Source organism: Uloborus diversus, chromosome 10 (assembly GCF_026930045.1).
Source record: "Uloborus diversus isolate 005 chromosome 10, Udiv.v.3.1, whole genome shotgun sequence".
Taxonomy (NCBI): domain Eukaryota; kingdom Metazoa; phylum Arthropoda; class Arachnida; order Araneae; family Uloboridae; genus Uloborus; species Uloborus diversus.
This window is the reverse complement of record NC_072740.1, coordinates 23,704,230-23,728,565: the sequence shown is the minus strand read 5'-3', so window position 1 is coordinate 23,728,565 and position 24,336 is coordinate 23,704,230. Positions and strand designations below refer to the sequence as shown.

At 32.4% G+C, this 24,336-nt stretch overlaps 1 protein-coding gene across 1 annotated transcript in view; it reads right to left on the bottom strand.

Annotated features, from left to right (window-relative positions):
* LOC129231586 (uncharacterized) overlaps positions 1-24,336 on the bottom strand; it is a 270,695-nt gene that overhangs the window by 41,436 nt on the left and 204,923 nt on the right. The window contains exon 3 of the mRNA XM_054865943.1: positions 21,681-21,869. Coding sequence (XP_054721918.1) covers positions 21,681-21,869 — 189 coding nt within the window. The remainder of the gene's footprint in view (positions 1-21,680; positions 21,870-24,336) is intronic.

Genomic DNA, 24,336 nt, shown 5'->3' with positions numbered 1-24,336 from the left:
AACGGAACAAGAGAATGAATACAGATCATTTCCTGAGTAGCGCGATAATTAGTTAAGATGAAAAAAGCATGACATTCAAAATTTTTCGATTTATTTACCAGAAAAACCATATGTTGCTAAAAATAAAAGAAATTCTAACATTCTAATGCACGTGATCATTTCCCGAGCTGCGCCATTATTACCAAAGTTGAAAAAGCATGAAGCTGAACACGCTTACTGATTTATTTACCATTAAAACTTCGTTATTGAAACTTAAAACTTGCTTTTTTTTTCCACTGTCAATAATCGTTTTTTTTTTTTTTTTTTAAATTATTTTTTTTTTTTTTTTTTACGTTTCACTTATTTTGTTATGTTTCAATTTTATGTGTGTACAGCTGAATTATTAATAATAAGTTATCGAAACAAAGGTGCATTATACGCAGGAGCGTGCGCAAGAGGGGGGGGGGGAGACGAAACACCTGTTGGCACGGGCTCCAGCCTGAAGGGGGCCCAATATTTTTTTAAATGAGGGGTGAAATATATGTAGGGACGTAGGGGTAAACAATCTGGAAAGGGCTCGTAAAAGTCATTTCTAACGGGCCCCAAAATTTCTGTGCACCCCCGATTATAGGGAATAGCTTTTATAATAAGCAAAAGTCCGTCCTACCAAGAAAGTATTTATGATAATAGACACTATTTATTAATTGTATACATTATTTTATGTTTCAATTAACTAAAGAGAAATTCTTGATACTTTCGAGTTCCAATTAACTTCAGTGAAATTCTTAATTTTTTAATTTCTTTTTATTCCAGCAAAATTCTAAAGTTTAATACACAATCTACACTGCAAATGTGTTCTCGGACATTTGATGGTGCTGTCATAGTATACTTTCATCATTCACACGTATGTAATGTGTCACATGCGTCAGTAATCTGAGTATACACATTTTTTTATCTAATACTTGACTTTTATGTGAATCAATGGGAAAATTATAATGAGTACGAAGAGAACAACGTTATTGGTATGTGAGCTACAATAATGAAAATCAAAAATGGATTGCAGCATCTTTAAATATTGAAAAATGGACTTGTTGGACAGAAAGATGAAAATTTTGGAAACTACAGCACTCAAATTGATTATACTTACAGTATACTAAAACTGCTGAAAATTGATTGAAACAGATTAAAAATTATATATTTAACTGTGTAAGCAGAAATGCTATGTGTCATAAAAATGAGCGCCTTTTGCGGAATGGTATTTCTCCCTCATTTAGGGGAGAAGGGGACTACTGTGGACAAGAGGTTAGTGTGGACATCTGGAATAATTCTGTTATTTGTTTTTTTTTTTTTCAAAATTTCTCTGTTAATTTATTCATAATGACAGCACCAACATGCACATTCAAGTGTAGTTTCATGACAACACACTTGATAGTTCAGTAGCAAATTACAAAAGAAGGTTTTCATAGTGGAAAAGTAAATTTTGGATTGTCTTTCAATTGTTAGATTAGACTATTTTAATTATTTTTTTCAAGTAAAAGGAGATACTGTATCATAAATAAATGTATTAAATACATATTTTGATATTCAGTTCGGCTGTACATAGTTTTAATTAATAATTAAAAGGCTTCAATGAAAAAAAATTGCCCCATGGGGTTGGAGTGGACACACGGTGATGGGACTACTGTGGACATATGGTAATGAGGCTTCTGTGGACTCATGCCCACGCTAATCACTTGCAGCTTTGAGTGAGAAAAAAATAAGGATTTAAATATAATATATTTTATGTTATTTTCCTGATTAGATTAATTTTGACAAGTATGCATTTAATTACAAAAGATTTCATGTTCCGTTTTTTTTCTTCATATTTTAGGTTTCATTTACAAAATAAGATTGATTCTTGTAAAGTGATGAGTTCTTTTAAAACTGATTTTATTTATTTATTTATCATATTAAATTTTGGGATTGTATTCTTTACCAATTTGCTTCATAAAATGGTTTATTGAAAATGATAAAATTATGACATTGAAAAAGGATTCTGTGTGTTTTTGCACATTTTTAAGCTTTTTTTTTTTTACTAAATAAGTTTGCTTATTGAAAGGTAATAAATCAATTTACCAAAAAATTCTGCAATTTTCATACTTTTCTTTTTTTTGTTCAAATTACCAATGACATAAGGCTTAATCACTTTGTGTTGGTTAAGTTTATGAAAAAAAATAGCATTTTGCACTATGTTGGACGAGTAGAGTCCGTATAAAAATCAACTGATTTCATTACGTATTTCTTCTGGGGAAAAGGTGAACCAATTAGTTCTTTGAAGCACAGAAAATTATTCTTTTTCCCCGATGAAAACGATATGTCCCAAACATTGTGAAATGAGATTGTAAGGAAACTACCATCGCCAGATCTTGCTAGTAGCACACTAAAAAAATTCCGAAATGTAAACTGATTATTTCCGTGGAACGTTCGGGATTTCACGGGTTTTTACATATTTCCCCGTAAAATCAAGTATTTTTGGCAAAACGTTTTCCGAATTGCTTCAAGTTGCACGAATGTAGTCTCCTCAATGGAGTGAAAAATATATTTAGCTACCAGTTTAAAGATTAACTGAATATTTATTAAGTGTATCGTCTTTAGTGCAGTTACGGCCCGGACAGGTTGGCTAAGCTCTCTCAATAAGAGATCTCCCTATTCTTCAGAAATATTAATGGGTAATTTCAAGAAGGTTGCTGATTTTTAGCCGAAAACGTTCCTGGATTTTGCAAGTGATGCAGAAATCGGGCACATGAGCAACCCATTAATTTCCAGGAACATTTCTGAGTCGTTTTTAATGTATGTTCTATTCTGCATTTCGCATAATATTTAATTTTGATATTTTTGTTATAGTGTAAAAAAGAAAAAAAAAAAAATCTTCTGCATTAAAAAAATAGCCTTTTTTCATCTAAATGAAAGTGAATAGCTTTCAAACATTTTAATTTGTCTTTTAAATAGTTTCTTTACTTTTAGACAATTGATAGCTATGAATTAATATCTTAAACTTTTTTTTATTAATTAAAATATGCTTTGTTAAGGTTAACATTGGTTAAGGAATATGCTATTTGGTTAAAACTTATTTATTTATGCTTTTAAATCCACTGTTTACATTGCTTAGTTAGTATTATAGCTTGTCCACACTAGCCCCATGACATAGGGCTAGTGTGGACAAAAACAACCTTTTTTGAAAAAAATTTATTAAATAACTGTTCGGCCAAATGTTTTAATATATCAATTAAAATAAGTGCAAAAGTGCAAATTATTCTTTAAAAAATATCAAAAAACTGTTACGAAAACATATACTAAATTCTGTTTTAAATTTAAAAAACAGTATTTAGTATATGGTTTTTCCAAAAATGCAAAATTTGTCCACACTAGCCGCCTTTTCCCCTATGCATATTTTAGATTTACCTAAGATACGTTCATTCGCTCGCAATGCTGGAACTTTTGAAGTTGACGTTTAATTTTTACAAAAATGCTTTCTTATTTAATTACCGTCAAATTTTCGGTAAAATTATCAAGCACAAGTTGCTCATTCGTAGCTGCATCTTCAAATTCGGGTTCATATTCGAATGTTAAAAAGTTTTTGACATTTTCATAAATGTTGTTTAAAAATGAAACAATACTAAATTTAACACATACCAAGCGTTAATGAAATGCTAACTTCAAAAAAATGTCTCTGTTGCAGCCCAAAATATCATAAAACAATACATTCAAAATTGATAATGTAATTTTTATTATCACTATCAACATAATTTCTTATCACCATTGTTACACTCATTATTTATCAATACAACTAGAATAAATAACCAGTCGATCCTGTTAGCTATAGAAGCTAGTCTTTTGCGAGTATTTTAAGGGTAGCTAGATGATTGAGAATTATTAAATTAAGGCATGAGTATCCAACACAAATTAAGTCCTGATATAATCATTAAAAAAAAAGAATTGCTATAATTATTTCTTAGCTTTCTTCTTATTACTGTTCTCGTTATTTATTTTTTCGGAATTATTTTTGCGAGTATTACAAAGTCAATGTAATTTACGTAGATGGGAAAAATTAATAAATTTAAAGTTGAAGTGGTGTATTACTTCGTAACAGATGAAGCTTTTTGTTTAATACAGAGGGTTTTTTTTTTTTTTCAGCTTTTCCCCCTATTTTCCAGGTACATAAATCATTTCACAAATTAAAAATTATATTACGAAAATATTCAAAATAAGATTATAAGAAATACCGTAAGAATATTAAGAAAAATAAAAATCCTTGAATTTTAAAATGCTTGAATTAATTAACTAAGAAAATAAGAAAAGATAAAGTGAACTTTTAATCTGCTTCTATGAATTACGAAACTAAGAACTAATAATAATAAAAACCTATCTAGAGGTTTTACATTGTTAAAAGGTACCATGATCTAATTAATCAATATTATTTATCGAATAACAAAGAAAAATAAATCGTTACAGTCGACGGGTACGAAACTCCCTTCATCTTCAAGAATTATGTCACGCTCGTAAAACATCAGAAAACGATACAGACCCATCCAGAGTGATATAAATCTAAGAGCAGAAAAAATAACATCAATGCTTCAACAATTAGGCAATTCCTCAGGTGGCTTCCGAAATAGGATAATATAGTGCTGTTACAAATGCCAAAGCAACACAATACATTAGTTGCGAATAAAAATTCGGATAAAGAAACGCTTATTCGAAAGGCATTACCTGGAATAACGTATGAAAGAAATGGAATGTATATTTATTTGCGTCTTTCTTGTGCCAGATAATGATATATATATACAGTCTGCTTATTGAATTTGATCGATTGTTATGTTTTCGTGTTGTCGTACAAGATTACGATCTTTTCTGTGACAAATGTAACTAATGTGAAACGAATATCGATATTTCAGTTAAAATGAATATAATATCAAATTACTTTAAATGCTTGCATTATATTTGAAGGGAAATGTTAATGTGGTTTTACAGAAATGTTATGCAATCGTACATAGATATTTGCGTCTGCACAATGTGAGAAAATCCCGAAAATCTTCAAGTTTCCCTCAGCTCTTGCTCTTTGGGAGAAAGGTGATGAACTTTGCAACACAATTAGAAGCAGTTACAGTGTTTGGAAGATAAGATTGAACGTAAGAAAAATAAGTTCTTTTTTTTTTTACTGTCCCGACATTGATTCCTCAACAGGTGTTTATTGCAAATGCGCTCAAAACAGTGATTTATAATTAGTGTTTATAGTGAATTCAAATTCTGGGAATTAAAAGGAATAATGATGTATATTAACTAACTCATCTTTTTTACTAATATACCTATTCAAAAAAACATCAGGAAACAGATACTAAAATAAAGATTTGTACGGAAAACAAACATGCGCAACTGGAAATAACATATGAAAACAAACTAAACCGAAGTTATTAACGGTTGAAAACTACAAACTCTTCAGCAACGTTTGGATTGAACAAACAATTTTGGTTTGAAGCCTGGCAATTCGTTTTTTCTACGCATTTTTTTTTTTTTGAAATATTTATACCAAAACTCATTAAAAAATATTTATAGTTTAAAAGCAAACAAGCACACATACAATAAATAAATTATAAATAAAATTAAATTAAAGAGAGAGAGAAAAATAAAAAAGAACGAAAAGAAATGTATTTTTTATTAAGTTAAATAAAACACTTTGAATTTGCAAAAAATCAATAAACAATAGGGAATATTACAAAAACTGTAATATTGTAAAGCATGATAATTGCCATCATTCCTTAATTATTTCTTGTTTTGGCACATTACAAAAAACAAAATTGCAATTTTCGTGTACTAACAGAGATAGAGAACAAAATATATGCGCAATATCGGGGACCATTTTTTAGTTAAATGCTGCAATTTCGCACTTTTCGCATTGCAGAAAGGGAGTTTAAGAAAACATATCATTTCTTGGACAGGGGCACTCCGAAATTGGAACTCCGAATTTCGCTGAATGATGACAATTTTGCCGAATAGAACTTCAAATTTTGATGAATAAAGATAATTTCGCCGAGTGATAATAATTTTGCAGAATATAACTGCAAATTTTGCAGAATGACGCTAATTTTGCCGAATAGTCAGAATAAATTTGCCGAATAAGGACATTTTTGAAAGGTCACGGTGACCGGCCATCGGGAAGTCCGATCTTGGGTAACATTTCTTTCCGGGGAGGAAAAGCTTTAAAGTGTATGTATTTACTAAATTAAAAACATAATAAAATTTTATAGGTTCCAAATTTTCTGAACACCAAGTTACGCCCTAAGTCAAGAGGCATTAAAGTTTTAGCCATGCTCCTCTTATTTATTTATTTATTTATTTTTTTAAGCATTTCAGTACAGCATGAATAAAATGATTAAAAATAAACTACAATTTTCGAGTTCGATGTAGGAGGATTTGGAGGCCTTATTATCACACTAGAGCTACCGAAGATTTGAAACAAAGAATATATTAGGTCAAATCTTTCCAATTTATTCTTTGAAGCGGCACAGGACAGATAATGTATTGTAAAAATGACGAAGAGATCGGAAATTTTCTCCGTGTATCCCCCCGGTAGAGCCCAAAAGAGCAAGCAAGGTTGTTCGTCGGCAATTTCAGTGGCGACTTAAACTAATCCTTCTAATAGCATTTATTAGACGCAACTGGGAAGGCGAAGATTCGCGATTGCGGTGGAAGAAGCCGAAATTATTTAATGAGACGCAAAGGCCGATTGTTAGGGGCAAGTCAATGAGTGTAGCAAGTGGAAAAGGCAAGATTGGTGTGTGCCACAGGTTAGTTCATTACGAAGCCCGGAGTCGGACATGAATGGGACGCCATTTAGAAGAGCATTAGAGGCGCGAATAAAATCGCATGGAAACGGGGCGGCCAAAAGCGAGCCAATTACCATAACAATGCCTAGCCCGGCGACTGGCTAATGAGCGACAGTAGCGAGAAAGAAAAGTCACGGGGGCGGTAATCTGGCGCACTCAATAAAAGCGCGTACAAAAATGAAAACACGGTCTAATAAAATGGACCGGGAACGGAATGGAAAAGTTCTTAATCAGCTTTCAAGCCGGGAGACTGCGAGCTGGGAATAAAACGACAAGAGTTTCGCTTTAAACCTCAGATAATGCAAAAGGATTAGGGAAACGGCATTCCGTTGCGGCGGCGAGAAAAAAGCGCACACAAATTGTGCCCTAAACTGGTGGCTTCTTCATTACTCCTTAATAAAAACACAGTTATTAGAGGGCCGGGACAAATGAGTGGCAAAAACTCGCTCTTCATCTGCATAGGGAAGAAGCTCGCCTGTCAGTCCGCCTAATCCTCTTACACCTTGACGTGTGTCAGCCGGTAAGCCCGGATTCCGGCAGAGAGGCCCTGCCTCGCTGCTTTGACTAAGCTCGCCAAGCTCTGTCTAGGCGCGCGGCAGCTTAATCCAGCCTTAAATAAAACATGGGCCTTTTCCTGGGCAAAGCTGCTTTGGGCATCTCGCCGGCCCGGTACTCGGCGGTCATAAGCACATCAAGCTCCCATCTCCGACTCTAATGTAGTCGAGAGATTAGATTTCTGCGGCTCTCGAACGCACCCTTTGCCTCGAAAACTCTTTTCGGGGAGAGCACCTTAATCCGCTCAACCACCTGTGCTCGAGCGCGACAATACCTTTAGTCAAATGGCGCGCTTCTGCATCTTGTTTCTCCGAGTGCGTTTCGCGGCTCAAGTGTCGCCACTTAGACTACTGGGCCCGGCGAAGATCTGCCGGCATTTGCGTCTCCCTTTCATACACTTTTATCCGCTCCGAATAAATACACCATCGATGCACTTAATTACATACGCGACTTCCTTCGCTAAGCCACCTTTGGTTTCGCTTTTTTTATTCCTCTTGCACTTTCCTGTATTGTCATACCAAGCGGATTTCTCTTCCGAACATATTCCAAAGACGGGATGAATTTTTAAATGGAAAGCGCATTGGCGAGAGCGTTTAAACTTTTCAGACATCGATAGAGGATGATACACTTTTAATGTACAGAAATGTAGCCTGAAATCAAAATCTATCTTCTCTTTTATTTCCGCTCCTCTACGAATCGCTTAGAAAGCAAATAAATAAACACACAGCGGATTGGCTGGAAACTTGCTCGATGGCAAAGTAGATCTTCAAGACACACTTTTTGGCATCAAAAAATAAAAGACGAAAAATTGAATGAAATACACATATGAGATTGCATACTTTACAGCCTGTCATAATTAAGAACTGCTATTGATGCAGTTTTATGACAATGCTGCTTGATTATGAGTATTGCAACATTTTGTGCAATGATAAAAGCTTATGATACACAAAATACATGATAAAGCTTTCTAAAATGTACAGAGCGTCCGAAAAGTCCTTGACACATTTTAAAAATTCATAAAAAACAACAACAAATAGTCGTATCAATATGCGGTTTGCGCCAGAATAGTTCACAGGCTAAAAAATTTTTTAAGACATTGTAAAAAAAAAAAATCTCGAATCTGAAGTATTATGGTACAAATTGCATTTTGATACCATAATTTGTTGTTTTTCCATGAATTTTTAAAATGTATCAAGGACTTATTGGATACCCTATATATATATATTTAAAAATATTCAGATTTCAATGTCAAAATTAGCTATACCATCACACTAAGAAAAAAAAACTTTTTTTTTCTTTTTTCGTAAATAAAACAAGAGGGGGGGGGGTTACGATGTCATAAAAAATTCTAGAACCTGTGAAAGAATGTAACGCAAACCAGATATTGATATGAAAACTTGTTGCTTTTCTATGAATTTTTAAAATGCGTCAAGGACTTTTCGGACACCCTGTACACTTTTCTTTTAAAGAAAGTTTACAGTTAATGTGTCCTAAGACAGGAACACATAAGCCTTTAACCAATAGACTAACAACAGGCACGCGATGAAAGATGAACTGCTCTTATTTGGTTAAAAATAATAACTACGTTCATTGTTTTCATCGTGAAACTTTTCTATTAGAATCTAAGGTTGTAAATAAATTCATTCTAGTAGACTATAATCAAAATCCATAAAGGATTTATGGATTTTGTACGTACAAAACGTTAAATTTATTCCTATCTTTGATATCCGGCAGTGCAAACTAAAATATTCCTTATCGAGTATAGATTTACATACATATTTTTCGTAGTCTAAAAGTTTCATTCAATAGATAAGAAATTCTGTAAAGACCGCATTTTCAAAAGACAGAAATCCGAAAAGATTCCATTCCTAAGACTCGACTTTTGAAACTATTCCATTTTTAAAATCTCGAATTTTGTGTAGACTCAGTAAAGAGATATATTTTCCGTTTACAAAACAAAGTTCTGCCAGAGAAATATACTAGGAACAAAATCCACTACCACGAAACTTTTTTTACTAGTAGCTGTTACACCAGTCTCAAATATGTATGAGTAAAGTAACACATTATGAAAATACTGGTTTTATAAAATTAGGCCGTTCAAATGCATTTCTTCGCTCCTTCATGGACTCATGCCTGAGTAAATGTTTTTAATCCTTTATAAAAACCAGAGCTCGTGATTTTTAAATTTTTGTTTTTAAATTTAAAAAACGGATTGCTTTTTATATTTTTAAACATATTAAATGATTTTACATTTAACTAAATTACATTTATGAACACAGTCATAGTTTAAAAAATCTAAAAAAGAACATATTTTCAGCTACTTTTATTTGAGTGACTATTTGTTAATAATGACAGATATAAATTTTTTTTTTTTAATGAACATGCATGATTCAAACTAGGGATGCGCTGATTAATCGGCAGCACCGATTAATCGGCCATAAACGGTCACTTTGCCGATTAATCAGGGAAAAAAAATATTAAAAAAAAAAAAATATTTTTTGAGTATACTTCCAACAAGAAACTATAATAAATAAATTTATTAACAGTAAATAAATGTAATTTTCTACGATAACCATAATATGTTGAACGAATGTGTACAGAGTAAAAACAAAACAAATACGAAGTTCAGAAAGTGGGAAACCTGAATGAAATATTAAAAATTACCGTCACAGCTGATATTCAAATGACACTATTATGAATAATTAAATTTATGTACTTTTAAATAGGAATGCGAAAATCATGAGAATGTACCTACTTCACTGTATTTTGTCGATTAACCAACGGAAAAAAATGTTTTTTGAATAAAATTACTTTACGATGCCCTGAACAAGAAGCTATGATGAATAAATTTCTAAATTTCTAAACAATTAATAAATGCTATTTTATGCAAACATAGGTATAACATGCTCTATTATGCACATAATTTGTTACATTATAATTTTATTTTTACAAACTGAAGGTTGAAGTTAATATTTTAAATTTATTCTTTCTATTTTGAATAAATATACACATATATACAATGCTGCTACATTTTTCATGCGTCGATACTTTTCTCCTTCAGCATTGTGTGCTTTTAGATATCCTTAAAACTTTCATAAAGATAAAAAAAACTTGGATTAAATGGCTATTAATAGTTAAGAAATAAGTTTAAATTAAAAGTGCTCCTAAATTAACCTTCTGCCCAGAGACAACCCAACATTTTATGTATCACTATGTCTAGTTGACATAATTTAATCTTATTAACAATAACATGAAAATTAACGCAAAGAAATTGGATGAAATTTTGAAATTATTGTAAAAAAAACTAGGATTAATCGGTAATCGGCCAATTTGCTTGTCGGCGCATCCCTAATTCAAATCACGTTTAAAGTTTAAGACACTACAAGTAATAGTATGTATTCTCTTGCACTTTTAAAAGTTGAGGTAAATCTAACAATTTTTTCACTTTTTTCGCACTTACTTTTGTACCCTCAATATACTTTTGACGAGCGAAGTGAGCAGGGGGGGGGGGGCGGAGTCTCCTAGTAGTAATAATAAAATAGTAGAGGCAGAGTAGAAGCTAAATGTGCTCCATCTCTGAATCCCAAAGTTGCATTTCAATCAACAATTTTAAAAAGTTTTTTCTGCAGCATTTAGTTGGCAACTTCTAAATCTCAGATTTGCGTGTCAATTTTTTTTTTATGAAGCAAATTGCATGCTAATACATTTTACAAAATAGTAGACATTTTTTCTTTTTATTGCATTTAATGAACTGTATGATTTAAAAATTGTTGTAATTTATAAAATGAAGTTCTAAATATTTAAAAAACATTATAGATATTTGGAAAGGTACATAATGCTACAAGCATTTACGCATCACAATGCTACAAGAAGTTTCATTATCAGTCCAATTAGATTTTATACCAAAATGGAAAACATAGTGAACAAAAACTTGAACAAAAAAAAAAAAAAAAACTCCGCTTTAAATTTGTATTAACATCATAAAACACTCAATTTTATTTCTATGTATTTTTTTTTTCAGCAACCCCAATTTCTTATTTCATTATATGGTATTTCATATTTGAAATACATATATTATTCCGTTTTTTATACTTTAAAGCAAACACAGTTTTTATAATTGCAACTAATACATTAAAACTTAAAGTAAATATTCATCCACCTCCCCTGTTTTATAACACTATAAAAACCACCATAGAATACGTAACACCATAAAAAAAGGGCTTTTAAACAAACTAACCAATATTTCACATAACTTTATGTATATTCAACTGAATGTGTAATAATTTGTTGTAAAAATGTTCTATCATGAGAAGAATCGATGTATTGATTTGTTATAGCTAAGTTATTAATTTTTAGTACTGAATTTTTATTAACCGAAAAAAGTGGACAAAATGCGACGTTTTCCGCTGGTTTTTTTGCTGGTGCGGAAAAAACGGAACAACCCTGAGTAGAGAGGAGATCCTCAAGAAGCACGTAATGCAATGCTATTTTGAATCCTTTCAGATCTTTTGAGAACCCTTTCTCGAGTACAGTAGTAAGAAGGATACGAAAAGATCATTTTCATGTGGCTTTCTCATTCTGCTTTAATTATAATTTAAGAGAAAGTGAATTACTTAGTATCACGCGATTTGCATACAGCTGTTTTGAGGTCTCCATGAGCTTCTTCTCAACATAGGACTATACAATCGAACCTCTTTATCACGTCAGCTTTGGAACTGCCAACTCAGTGTTGTCAAGGCCGGAGTGACGTTTGAACCGGAATAGTTTAAAAATGCATAGTTAAATATTAGTTTAAAATAAATTTACAGATTTTATAAATTAATTAATAATTTGGATGTTTTAAATTAGTTTCAACTAACGTGGTTTTGAATTTTTGGCGGGAAAGGTTAAAATCATTAAAAATAAAAAATAATACTTCGCTCATTTTTTTTTTAAATGTCATCCTAAAATAGTACAGTAAAACCTGTAAAGTTGACCACCCTTGTAAGTTGATCACCTAACTTGACCGCTATTTTCAGGCACAGAATTAGATCCATATCATATAAAGCAACCTCTATAAATTGACCACCTGTTTAAGTTAACCGCTAAAGTAGTGCACCGAAAGTGGTCTACTTACACAGGTGTTACTGTACTTTTCAACTAGGGTTTACTTGATCTTTGGACAACATTTTTAACACACACTTCCACCAAGTTGATTAAAAAAAAAAAAAAATCCATGGTAGAAGCTTGCACTGACCAACTACTACAACTATAGGTAACTATGCCCTTCTCCTGATACTTCAATAGTGCAGTTTTAAAATCCATCTGCTTTGCATTTTTTTCTATCGTCATCATGTCAAAGGCCTCTATCCCTTTCAGAACCTACATAGGTACATGACCGCCATTCTTGAGTTCGCATGTGAATGGGGTATAATAACACAGGTCTATTATCACTTTTCATAAATTCCTACGATAAACTTTCCCAGACATTTTCATTATTTTACTGAAAATATTTCAACTGTAACGAGAAATTTGATCCCACCTGAGCAGCTCAAAGTGTCGTGGTGACTGGAGTCTCACCACAAAACAATGTCGTAAAATCCGGAGCCACTTGACACTACGATTATATGCCATAATCTCGGGATTTAGAAAAAGGGACTTGACATCGGAGTATAGTGAAATCTGGGGGTCGCGACAAGGAGGTTTGACTGCATAAAGAGATTATGTTACTATATATTTAAAAAATGGAAAGCCTCCTCTCTTATGAAACAGTTTCAAGTTAACTCTCAAATTTCTGTTTTAAACAAGACACGCTCATTAAGTTTTGCGCAGTCAATTTTCAAATATTTGCAACCAAAAAGTTAATCTCCACCATGCACTCGCTTTCCTTGATTTCAAACAAATATAAATTTCACCGAAACTGATGCAAAACTCCATGCAAAGATCACGTAAAATCCGCGAGATTGTCGGAAAGAGCTGAAAATCTAGGCCACTTTATAGCTCATAAAGACTTCTCCCACAAATCTTTCTAACAAATCCCCCCACCCCACCCCTTCAATAATTCACCTGCAGAAAGTTCCCTTTCCACTTCGACAATTCCTCTCCCATTAAGACAGCCCCTATCAAACCACCGCATGATTCCGGTCAAGGGGAAAAAGCTTCCCCCTGCTCTTGAAAAGTGGGGACAGAGGAACGTCAAAAAGTTCGACTTCTCTAAATCTGTTTCAGCCTGGTTTCTCATTCAGAGGAACCACACAAATCGAAAGTCCGGCTATTTATCCGCAACCACTTCGCTTCTATCCCTTTCTCCCGTTCCACCGAATCCGATTAGCACACGTGGCGGAGTCGTCTAAGCATTTTGTGTGTGTGCTCTCTTCTCAAGAGAAGAAATATTTTCCTTTCTCTCTCTTTTTCTTCTCATTCGCATAAACCATGCTTTTTCTGTGAGGGTTCGGTATAGGAATTTTAAACAGAGGATTTAGACCTAATTTATTTTCCCCATTTCTTGCCGCCTTTGGGTTTGTTGGGAAATAAATCTAGCAGGAGCAAAATGATATAATTGATACCTATGTTAGAGGGAAACATTAGAGTTTGAAATTTTATGAGGAACAGCACGAACAAAGTGAAAAATTTCCAGAAAATGTCGAAAACTAGTATGTTTTTTTTTTTTTTTTTTTTCACTGCATAAATGTCAAGCAAAAAACACAAAACCGACTCTGACGTAAGATATACAAATGTCTAAACTTGAATGCTCCAAGTATAGAAGAAGGCATTTACTCGAAAAAAAGATAAATGTTGATACTAATAACGCATTAACAAAGAAGAAAAAATCGCTAAAGTGAGCACAAATGGGGATTGTGATCATCGAGTTCAGGGTCAATAACAATAATAAATACATGTCATTTTATTCACACAGAAAGAAAAATAAAAGAAATTACGTTACTAAATACTTACAAATAAAAAGTAATAATAACCACATAAGAGTAACGTATTATCCATATCGGATTACATGCATTAACAAATTAATTGATGTACCTAATTATTTATGCACTTATACATTTAAAAAAAAATATTCGCACAGTTATGTAGACTTCACATCTAAATTTCCAAAGAGCTAACAGAAAATTCCGCCTTTATTTTTAGTAAAATGCTTTTGCATTGAGGATCTATGTCTTATTTATCTGTCTGAGAGCAGAGGTTCTCAAAGTCCAAACTACCACGGAAACGTTATATGATACATTTAAATCTTATTTTCCAATGTGTGTTTGCATATTGTTCCATATATTTATATTCACTTTTCTATATAATATTTAAAACTACTGTTTAGTTTTCAATACTTAACATTATTATTCCGGGCTGTAACGTAAATTAAAAACTGAAAATATACGAATAAATGTAATCAAATTATACTTCTATCCCACGTGTTCTAGCGATAACGAACTTGTCAGAGTTTGTGATAAAAACGATGTTAGCCTTTGGGCAAATCCACGAAACTAGGGACATCAAGGTAAAAAAAAAAAGTCATTGTGCCATTAGTTTTTTTCTTTAATATGAGGTAAAAAAGAATGAATTTTTATAAAAGTCTGTTAAAAAAGTTGGAAACACCTTTATTGTAAGTTTTACAGGCAATATTTGGCAACGCTACTAAGTGCACATGTATTGTTGCTTAGAAGTGCTGAAAGATTATCTTGGTTTCTTTGTAGGAAACTTAACAGGTATATGCATATCCTTATTTTTCTTGAAAGTTTGTTCATATATGAAGAGATTAGACCAGTAAAGAAACTGTAAATTGCGGTAATTCTATTGTAAAATTTTTTTATAAATTAGGCTTAACATTACTGTAACGTCAGTCACAAAATTTCATAAAAGTTTGTTTTGCTTAAACGAAATCAGCCCTAGGATTACAAGAAGCTGTATTCTCTTCATTTATGATGCCATCTTTCATATTTATCACTGAAATATTTCAAAATATTTGTCTTTATATATTTAAAATTTATTTTAAAAAAGTAACATCAGTGACGGTAACATCAGTCACATTTTCCTTTTATATTAGATACTTTAAACATATTTCGAAAATGGTATTAACTGCTGCAGAAAGGCAAAAAAAAGGAGAGATAAATTAAAAATTGAGGGAAAATATGAAGATTACAAGGAAAAAAAAAACAGAAGCTAAAAAGAGCAGAAATAAGAAAAGAAATGACCTAGCCAAGTTGGCCAAGTCAGTTCAGGCTAAGGTTAAAAGAGAAATCAGGGAAAAAGTTAGAGAAAGAGTAGCAAAATGTAGAGCTTTAAAATTCAAAGCTTCAAGTAGCAGCTGTGTTAGTCCTTTCCGTAATAATAAATCCTTAGAAAAAGCCGTTAGTCGTGCAAAGCGGTCTTTGCCTATATCTCCACGAAAGAAGACAGCTGTTATAAAAAAAATGTTTGAAAATAAATTTGGTCAAGTAGATAGAAGCATTTCTTCATGTATTACAGACACAGAAGAATCAAAACGCTTGTCAATGGAAACAATCAACTTAATTAAGCAATTTTACATCCAAGATGATATTAGCAGACAAGCTCCAGGCCGCAAAGATGTCATAATAATCAGAAAAAATGATGGGTCCAAAGATAAGGTGCAAACAAGACATTTACAACTCTCAATTAGAGAAGCATACGCATTGTTTATAAAACAGCATCCACAAATTAAAATTGGAAACAGCAAATTTACTGAACTCAGACCGAAGTATATTCTATTGAGTAACAAATTGCCGCACAATATATGTCTATGCAAGTACCATGAAAACTTTATAATGGCTTTGGAAGCACTACACAATAAAGTATCACACATACCAAAATATTCTGCAGACTTTCCATCACTGTTAATACGTAACACGGAATCAGAAGATTGTTGGGAAAATAAATGTTTTGAATGCAAGGATGGGAAAATATTCTTAGACTTGTATGGAGAATAAGCTGAAGAATTTGCAGAAAGCGTGATAACTTGGTTTTCATGGAGAAAATGTAAGGATCGTTTGTGCAAAGTTCTAGAAGAGGGAGTGATCCAAGATTTATTGAGTTACATTTGTCATCTAATCCCTAATTTCCTCAATCACTGCTATGTAAAACGTTTTCAGGCGGGGATTTATAAAGAGCAACATAAACTCGTCACTAGTGCCTTATATCCATCAAAAATGGCGATAATGCAAATTGATTTTGCAGAAAACTATAAATGTATTTCTCAGGATGAGATTCAAAGTGCGCACTGGGCGCAAGTCCAAGTAAGTCTTTTCACAGCAGCACTATATCATTCTGGTACAATGCATCCGTATGTTATTGCCTCAGATGAATTATCTCACACTAAAGACACTGATACCTTTAACAACCAGAATATTAGAAGAGGTTCCTCTGGAAATAGAAATTTTTCATATTTGGTCAGATGGACCATCTTCTCAATTTAAAAATAAGTTCATCGCAGCCACAATACCCTTGCTACAAGATAAATATAATATGAAGATTACGTGGAATTTTTTTTGCCACTTCCCATGGCAAAGGCCCAGTGGACGGCATTGGTGGTTCTGTAAAGCGCCACGTATGGGAAGCTGTAAAGAAGAGAAAGAATTTTGTTTATAATGCAAAAGAATTTGTAATTGCCGCTAATTCATGCAGAGTGAAGGTTTTCGAGATTTCACCAACTGATTTACAGCTGCGCTACAAAGAACTAGATCTGGAAAAGATTTTTTCTAATTCAAAATCAATAGCTGGAATTAAGCAGAAACACTTTTTTGAAGTGAAGGATGGAATCCTCGAAAGTTCTAAATTGTCGAAAACATTATTTGCACAGTCAAACCCACAACATGATCCAAAACTGGTGGCCGCGATTGGAGATTGGGTTCTTGTAGAACACGATGGACAATTACATCCAGGTGAAGTTAGAGGAATCAAAAACTTTGAATATTTTGTGAGTGTAATGATTCGAACAAGAAGACATTGGAAATGGCCAGAAAATAAGGATGAAATTTACTATTCGCAAGAAAAAGTAATAAGAAAACTTAGCACCCCAGAAGTAGTTAACGCACGAGGACACTTTTCATTTCATGAGATACACTAAAAATTAACGTGTAAAATCCAATGAACGTAACTATAATTGTTACTACTCTTTATTTCGTACGATTTAAATCTAACTTTAAACAAAAGATGTGCTTAGTGAGAAATTAAACAGAAATACTGTATCAGTATAGCATTGTTTTTTCAACGTAACATCAGTCACGAAATGTTCGTAACATCAGTCACGACCTTTAAATATTTTCTGTACTAAGAAATTTTTAGTTTTTTCAATCAAGCAAACTATTTTCATAAAGTCTGAAATCTCTATTTTGATGGGAATTTTTTTTTTTAGGTTTCACACTATTAGATTGAAGAGGATTTCAAATTATATATAAGTCAATTTTGGCAATGTCTCTTCTGTGTAACATCAGTCACACTTTTTCGATTCCCCTTAGATGAGCATAAAAAAATTCCTTCCGTTTAAGAAGTTAGGAGGGTGTCATTACACTCTATCATGATATTTTAGATCCAATTCAGGTGAAAAAAAAAAGTAATTTCAAATCAGAACTGAATTTTAAAGTTAAAAATACCGTCAAACTGTAACGTCAGTCACCGTGGACAGACCCCTTTGTTTAAGTGAGATCATTCTTCATAACCATTAAGTGTAAGGATTTTAAATAATATTACGGAAATGAACGAAAGTTTTTAACTATGTGATAAAAACCAGAATATCAATCCTCATATGTAAAAAATACCATATTAGGATAGACAATAAGCGTTAAAACCAAGGGGATCAGGGGGCGTGCTGAGCCACTGTGTACTGTGTGCGCGTATACATGTACGTATACTTATTTTTTCCTCAAAATGTGCTAACAAAGTGCTTTCTTGAGGAACTTAAAAATAACTACTCTCCCTGCGATTGCAATTATTTTTACTTGTCTTGCACTTTTTAGCAGGCTAACACCGTGGAACCCTGATATCAGCTAGCAGACCACATTTTGAGAAACTCTCTCTTAGCGCACCGACAGCGACAATGATTTCATTTACAAGATATGCGCCTAATAGCTCTTGAATCGTTAATATAATTTGCTTACAAGGTTTCAGTTGTCAGCATTTGATGTTATTGGCTAAGAAAAATTAAATATTTACTGCAGAATCCGGCCAAATAATAAGTGCATATCATGATACTACTTTTTTAGGCATTTGTATGCTTTACACAGAAGCTCTAATATACTGCATTTTTGATGCTAATAGTTATGTAAGTTTCGTGTTTATGGCAAAATTCGATCAAATAACATTTAAGCGCATAATTTAGGTGCAACACACTTATCAAGTCTTTTATATCCTTTGTGCATATCGTCGCCTCAGAGCACCAGTAAGATATCTAATCCCAGAAATAACACTAAGATATCTCACTGTTGCTCTGACTCTCAATTTTTAGCATACTAGTGTTTCTGTTAATAGTAATATCAAGTTTTGTAGTCACAGCATGACCTAGAGAAATTATATTAAGTCTAATCTTTGGATACAATTTGATGAAACACGGGATTGTCAGTACAATTAAAAAAAAAAAGTAACCGTAACAAGTACTGAAAAGTAAAAACAAGTTAAATTAAACGCTATCTATTTAACTATTTGTCAATGCGGAAAGAGCTTTCCAAAATAAGCTAAAAGAGCAGCTTAACATTTTGGAATACTTGACTTGTTCTACTTTGGATGATCGGTAATTAAAACTGATCTATGGTAATTCCAAAAACTTGTTTCAAAGACGGATTTTTACTATAAGAGACCTAACCAGAACAAAAACGATGGGTAAAGCCCCGTAAGATTGATTTAGCGATGATAGTATTTTTTTTTTTTTTTTTTTTTAAAGCAAAACTGAAAATTGGCTTTTAAAAGTCAACTAAGAACTTCAATTTTTAAAGTGTTATGAATTTTCTACTGAAATAGTAATTTTATCCATATTTAATATTTAAAGCAACTCAAAGAAAAGAAAAAAAAAAGTCATTGGATTTCTATGAAACTTTCAACTGGAAGAAGACTGCAGACTACATTCTAAATGAAGGTAGGCGTGTGCCCAAAAATATTTACCTAAATGAATAATAATGGTAAAGAATATCTTTTGAAATTTGTATTCTCCGATTAATCAAATGTTTCTAATTTAATGTACTAAAATTTAAAAAATAATAATAATAACAATATAATTAAACAGTACTGCTTTTAATAAAATTGTACAAAATACTTGGCTTTACATAAAAGTTACCAAGTGTATTGCAATTATTCTGACTGGTAAATAAACTTATAATTCAAATAGTGTTAGGGACATTAACATAGTATCACGATCAGTACTTTCAACGTATTCATCGTCATTCCCTCTCTGCAAATGCCCAAAGCAATACTTCACTCCCTTCCTCTTGTATCTCTTTTCTTCCAGGTTCATCTTTGAAATAAATGTTTTTGATAACCACTCCTGAATTAAACTACGAAAAAGCGCATTTTTTGAAGAAGACATCTTACATTTGACTCAGCTAAAGCGAATGATTTCTCTTTCAAAATTATAATTTTAAATATACATACAAATAGTCATTGCATCGATATTACAACTAATTCGACTTTCAATGCTAAATTTCTGTGTAACCATTTTTCGCAGGGATTGCATTTACGATTTACGTGAAAGGCAAAAGGTTATAGTGTCAAATCAAAACCATGTGAAAAATCCTCCAAATTGCTCTAATTTTATTATTACAGAGAGAGAGAGCATAAAATGAAGGAAGTTATCGATGTGGCTGTTGAAAACATAACACCAATTTTCACATCTCTAACGTTTATATTAATTCTCAAACATAATCACCTTTTCGTTGTCACGCAGTCACTTTGCCTTATTATTAAGTTTTTATCGCGACCAACAAGACTAATATTATTATGGGAGTGGGGAGGAATGAGACAGAGACAGGAAAGGGACAGCTGCATTTGTGCCGAAATAAAAATGCGAAAAATTATTTCTACCTTGACCAGTTAGCAATGCAGCAGCTTTAGACTCTTGCTTGATTCTAATCTGTTGCATGGACTGGAGAAATTAATTTTCATTTTATTTCTGCATAATTGTTGATGTCCCCTTCCTCTCGACTCGGCCCTATCGCCTTAAAATTGGAACTGTGCATGTATCGTTCATACCCGGATTTTTTTTTTCACAAAAAAAAAAAAAAAATCTAGAAGGGTTTATAAGTGGGATACTTGAAAATAGCATCCTTTATACAAGAAAAAAAAACCTCCCACTGCATATTAAACTAATATTTATTTCAAATATTATACTCTTCACACTTAAATTTCTGTAACTTTTTGAATTAAATAATGATTACATGATCTGCACTAAAAATATATTTCTGATAGTCAAAACAATTTTTTTAAACTGACATATTAGCAACACATAATTTACCCCCGAATGATTATAATGACAGAAGCTAGTGATTCTACAACCTCATTCGACAGAAAGAGATTTTAAAAAAAAGACGAAAGAAAGACGTTCATCCTTAAAAGTTAAGAACCACAAATTCACTCTTTAACTACGACCTGGGCCACAAAACATAGCTATTAATGCAGACTTCATTCAGATGAAATATAAAATAGCGTTAAAAAACAACAATTTCAAAAAAAAATTATATGTGTACTTGAAGTAAAAGTCGATTGCTACGAATGGGACATCTGTACCTCAACATTTAAAACGATTGAGATGTCTATGTCTCAGCCTATGGATAAACAATACAGCCAACTCTCAAAAATTTGAAGTCCCGAGGAACCGGCTAAATCGTTCGAGTTGCTGGTAGTTTGAGTTATGGGAAGTTTCCACAAAGGTCTCAAAAGTTTGGAACCCGGTAAAAACTTCGAGATAAAAAAATATTCGAGTTATAAGATTCGAGTTATCGAGATTCGACTGTGATTTAAAAATAAAACGCCAACAAAAATTCGACTTACTTTTGAGCTTCAACGTTTATCCATGGACTGAACGGAGGCATTTTTCCCCCTCTTTAATTCGCAAACGGTTTAAGGAGTTAAATTATATTCGAAAATTTTAATCACTCTAAAGCCAGATGGGAAATACCATCTCACAAGGACAAGTTTGGAATCACTCAACTACGCAGAAATCTCCAAAGTGCAAATAAAACGCACCCCCCCCCCCCTTTGCTTAAAGGAAACGGGAAGTCTATGTAAGCCAAATATATGTCTTTCGCCAGATAATTGGGGGTCGTGCTGGAGCGTATCTGCAGAGAAAATGTGACTTACCTTTGGCAGCTAAAGCCTCTGAGGAGGAATAGCCCAGCTTGTTGAGAGCAGTGCGGACGAGCTCGGAGAAGAGGGTGTTGCTAGGGATGATGGCGTAATCATTTTGATCCACCGCAGCTTGCGACAGATCCACGGATTGGCCTTGGGGAGTAACCTGCTCCACTATGCAATGCACTGGGATGGATCGGCCTGCAAAAAAGATAACAGTCAAATGATATGTAGCAATATTTAGAAGTTTGAAATTACCAAAAATTGACACCAAATAAGATTACATTACCGATGATGATTTACCAAATAAGATTACATGATCAAAGATGAATGACCTATACATGATGATAGATTATCCTAGTAATAAGGGTAATAAAATGATGGAATAGCTTTAATTGAATTCGAATTAAATGTTATTGATTGTTTGATTTATGTAATCGTATTTGGTAATGTATCTTGGGTAATGTTATCTTACTTGGTGTCAATTCTTGGTTATGTAATCCTATTCACTTCGTTAACCATTTTAAAGTCATTTTTATCTATAAGTACTATATTTAAAATATGTTTTTGATTAAGATTAGTTAAATAAAAGAAATTTATTGAAATCTTTAGGGTAGTGTGACATAAACTGTGAACATAGCTCCCATTTTTAAAAATTTCAGCTATTATGACGCAATTCACTTTTTTTTCTTTGAGGTATTCATAGGTAAAAATATCGCAAAAAAAATCCATTTTATGTTTTTGTTTTGTTTACTTCATATTCATTTTATCGCCAAATACTAAACGCCATTACAATAAGGCAGAAGCTTTTACAAAAAGAAGTTTTTTAGGCTGAAGAGAATCTTTTATAAAGATTGCAACATTTGATCATCAACTATAAGCTTCACAAACTTTAAAATTAGACGATTCATTTCAAACTGTGCTCATTTGGTGGGCAAAATTTACTATTTTTATCGCCACCCCTCCTTTCTGTAAAATCATATTCAGAAACTCAGGAATTTTCTCAAATTTTCAGTGTGGGGAAAAAATTTTTCAGTTTCGTTTTTCTTCGCAAATAATTAATTGCATATCATTTATTTTTATTTATAATGATAAAAAAATTAGTAAAATACATCGAGCTATTTTTTTCTTTCTTATGCAACGACATTTTACAAACTTAATAAAATATGAACTTCATTTTCAAATACTTTAGAAATAAGGGGGGAGGGGGTGGAGTCCACTAATTATATTCATTTTATTTTTTTAATACAGCATCCCAAATAAAATGAAATTCAAATCTTTAATACACTCCGCAAGCCTTCACACAGTAAGAAAAAAGTCACCACAAGGGCATATTTTGAACTTCTCATTAAAATATTCTGTTTCTAACATTGATGTTCTTCGTGAATAAAATGAACTATTGACATTTCAATCAAAACACAAATGTCAAAGACCTATAAACAAAGTTAATCCTATTAACATTTATTGTTCACTGATGCTCTACCTTTAGCACAGGTGTGGTTAACAGGTTGATCGTGATCGACTGCAGCATGATTTGTAGTCGATCAACGCAAAATATCGGACAACTACCTTAAAGCAGTTGCTTCTTTACGCATTCTGATCTAAAAATAGAAAGAATAAGCATTGTTCTCGCTTGAAAAATTCGCACGTGAAAGTGTTTTAAAGTTGTTAAGAGTAATTTGATCTTAAGTTGCTATCCAATATGATCTTCTAATTGAAAATCTCAAAGTTGGAATATATTGATCTCTTTATCCGTACATATGATTGCTGTGTTCATTATCATTTATGCGTTATTTTATCTTAATTATAATGCTACATAATTGCGTTTTAATTGTTTTAAGACTTGTCTCTTTTTTGCTATCAAAAGTAAAATTTCGAATGTAGAAAGACATTTGTCAAAACATGAACTCGATCTTGAAGACAAAACAATGACGACCACCTCTGCTGCAAAACATAAAATTTTGACGCCCCTCCCCTACCACATAATGGAGCTCAGCAGTGCTGATTTAAATCACAAATATTACACGAGATGAAAAGGGAGTACATGTGAAGACAACGTGAGTACCAGAACTTTGTTGTACTGGTACTGGTTGGCACACTTCCCAGAATTGGTTCACAGCATGTGTTGTTAGCTAAACATGTTTTGTACGCAAGAACGATGATTAACAGCGGAAAAGTAAAAACTTACATTAGACAATGAATCAATTTATATTGACGATTCGGATAATTTATCGATGATTTCTACATTATTTACAAAAACATAAAATATTTTACCAAAGTTATTTATATCAAAAGCAGCAATTAAAAAATTTATTAGTAGGTAAAGTTTGTAAATGTACCGACAAGAACACAAAATCACACATTTTTATACGGTTTTAGATTTTAATTATTTTACATTAAAATACATTTTTATTTTTGCGCTCAATTATAACTTCTAATGTTGTCACATAACACGGTTTCTCACAAAATAATAATAAAAATAATAATTAAATAAATGGTACGGAAAAACAGGCATTAGTGACAGATTCAAATAACTATAACAGATTATACGAAATCCAGAAATATTGGTATTCAAAGTGGAACGTTTTAAGAATTCCTTCAAAACATACCGATTTTCCCCCTAAACAATGAAATTAACTACAAAAAAGCAGTTAAGCATAAAGAAAAA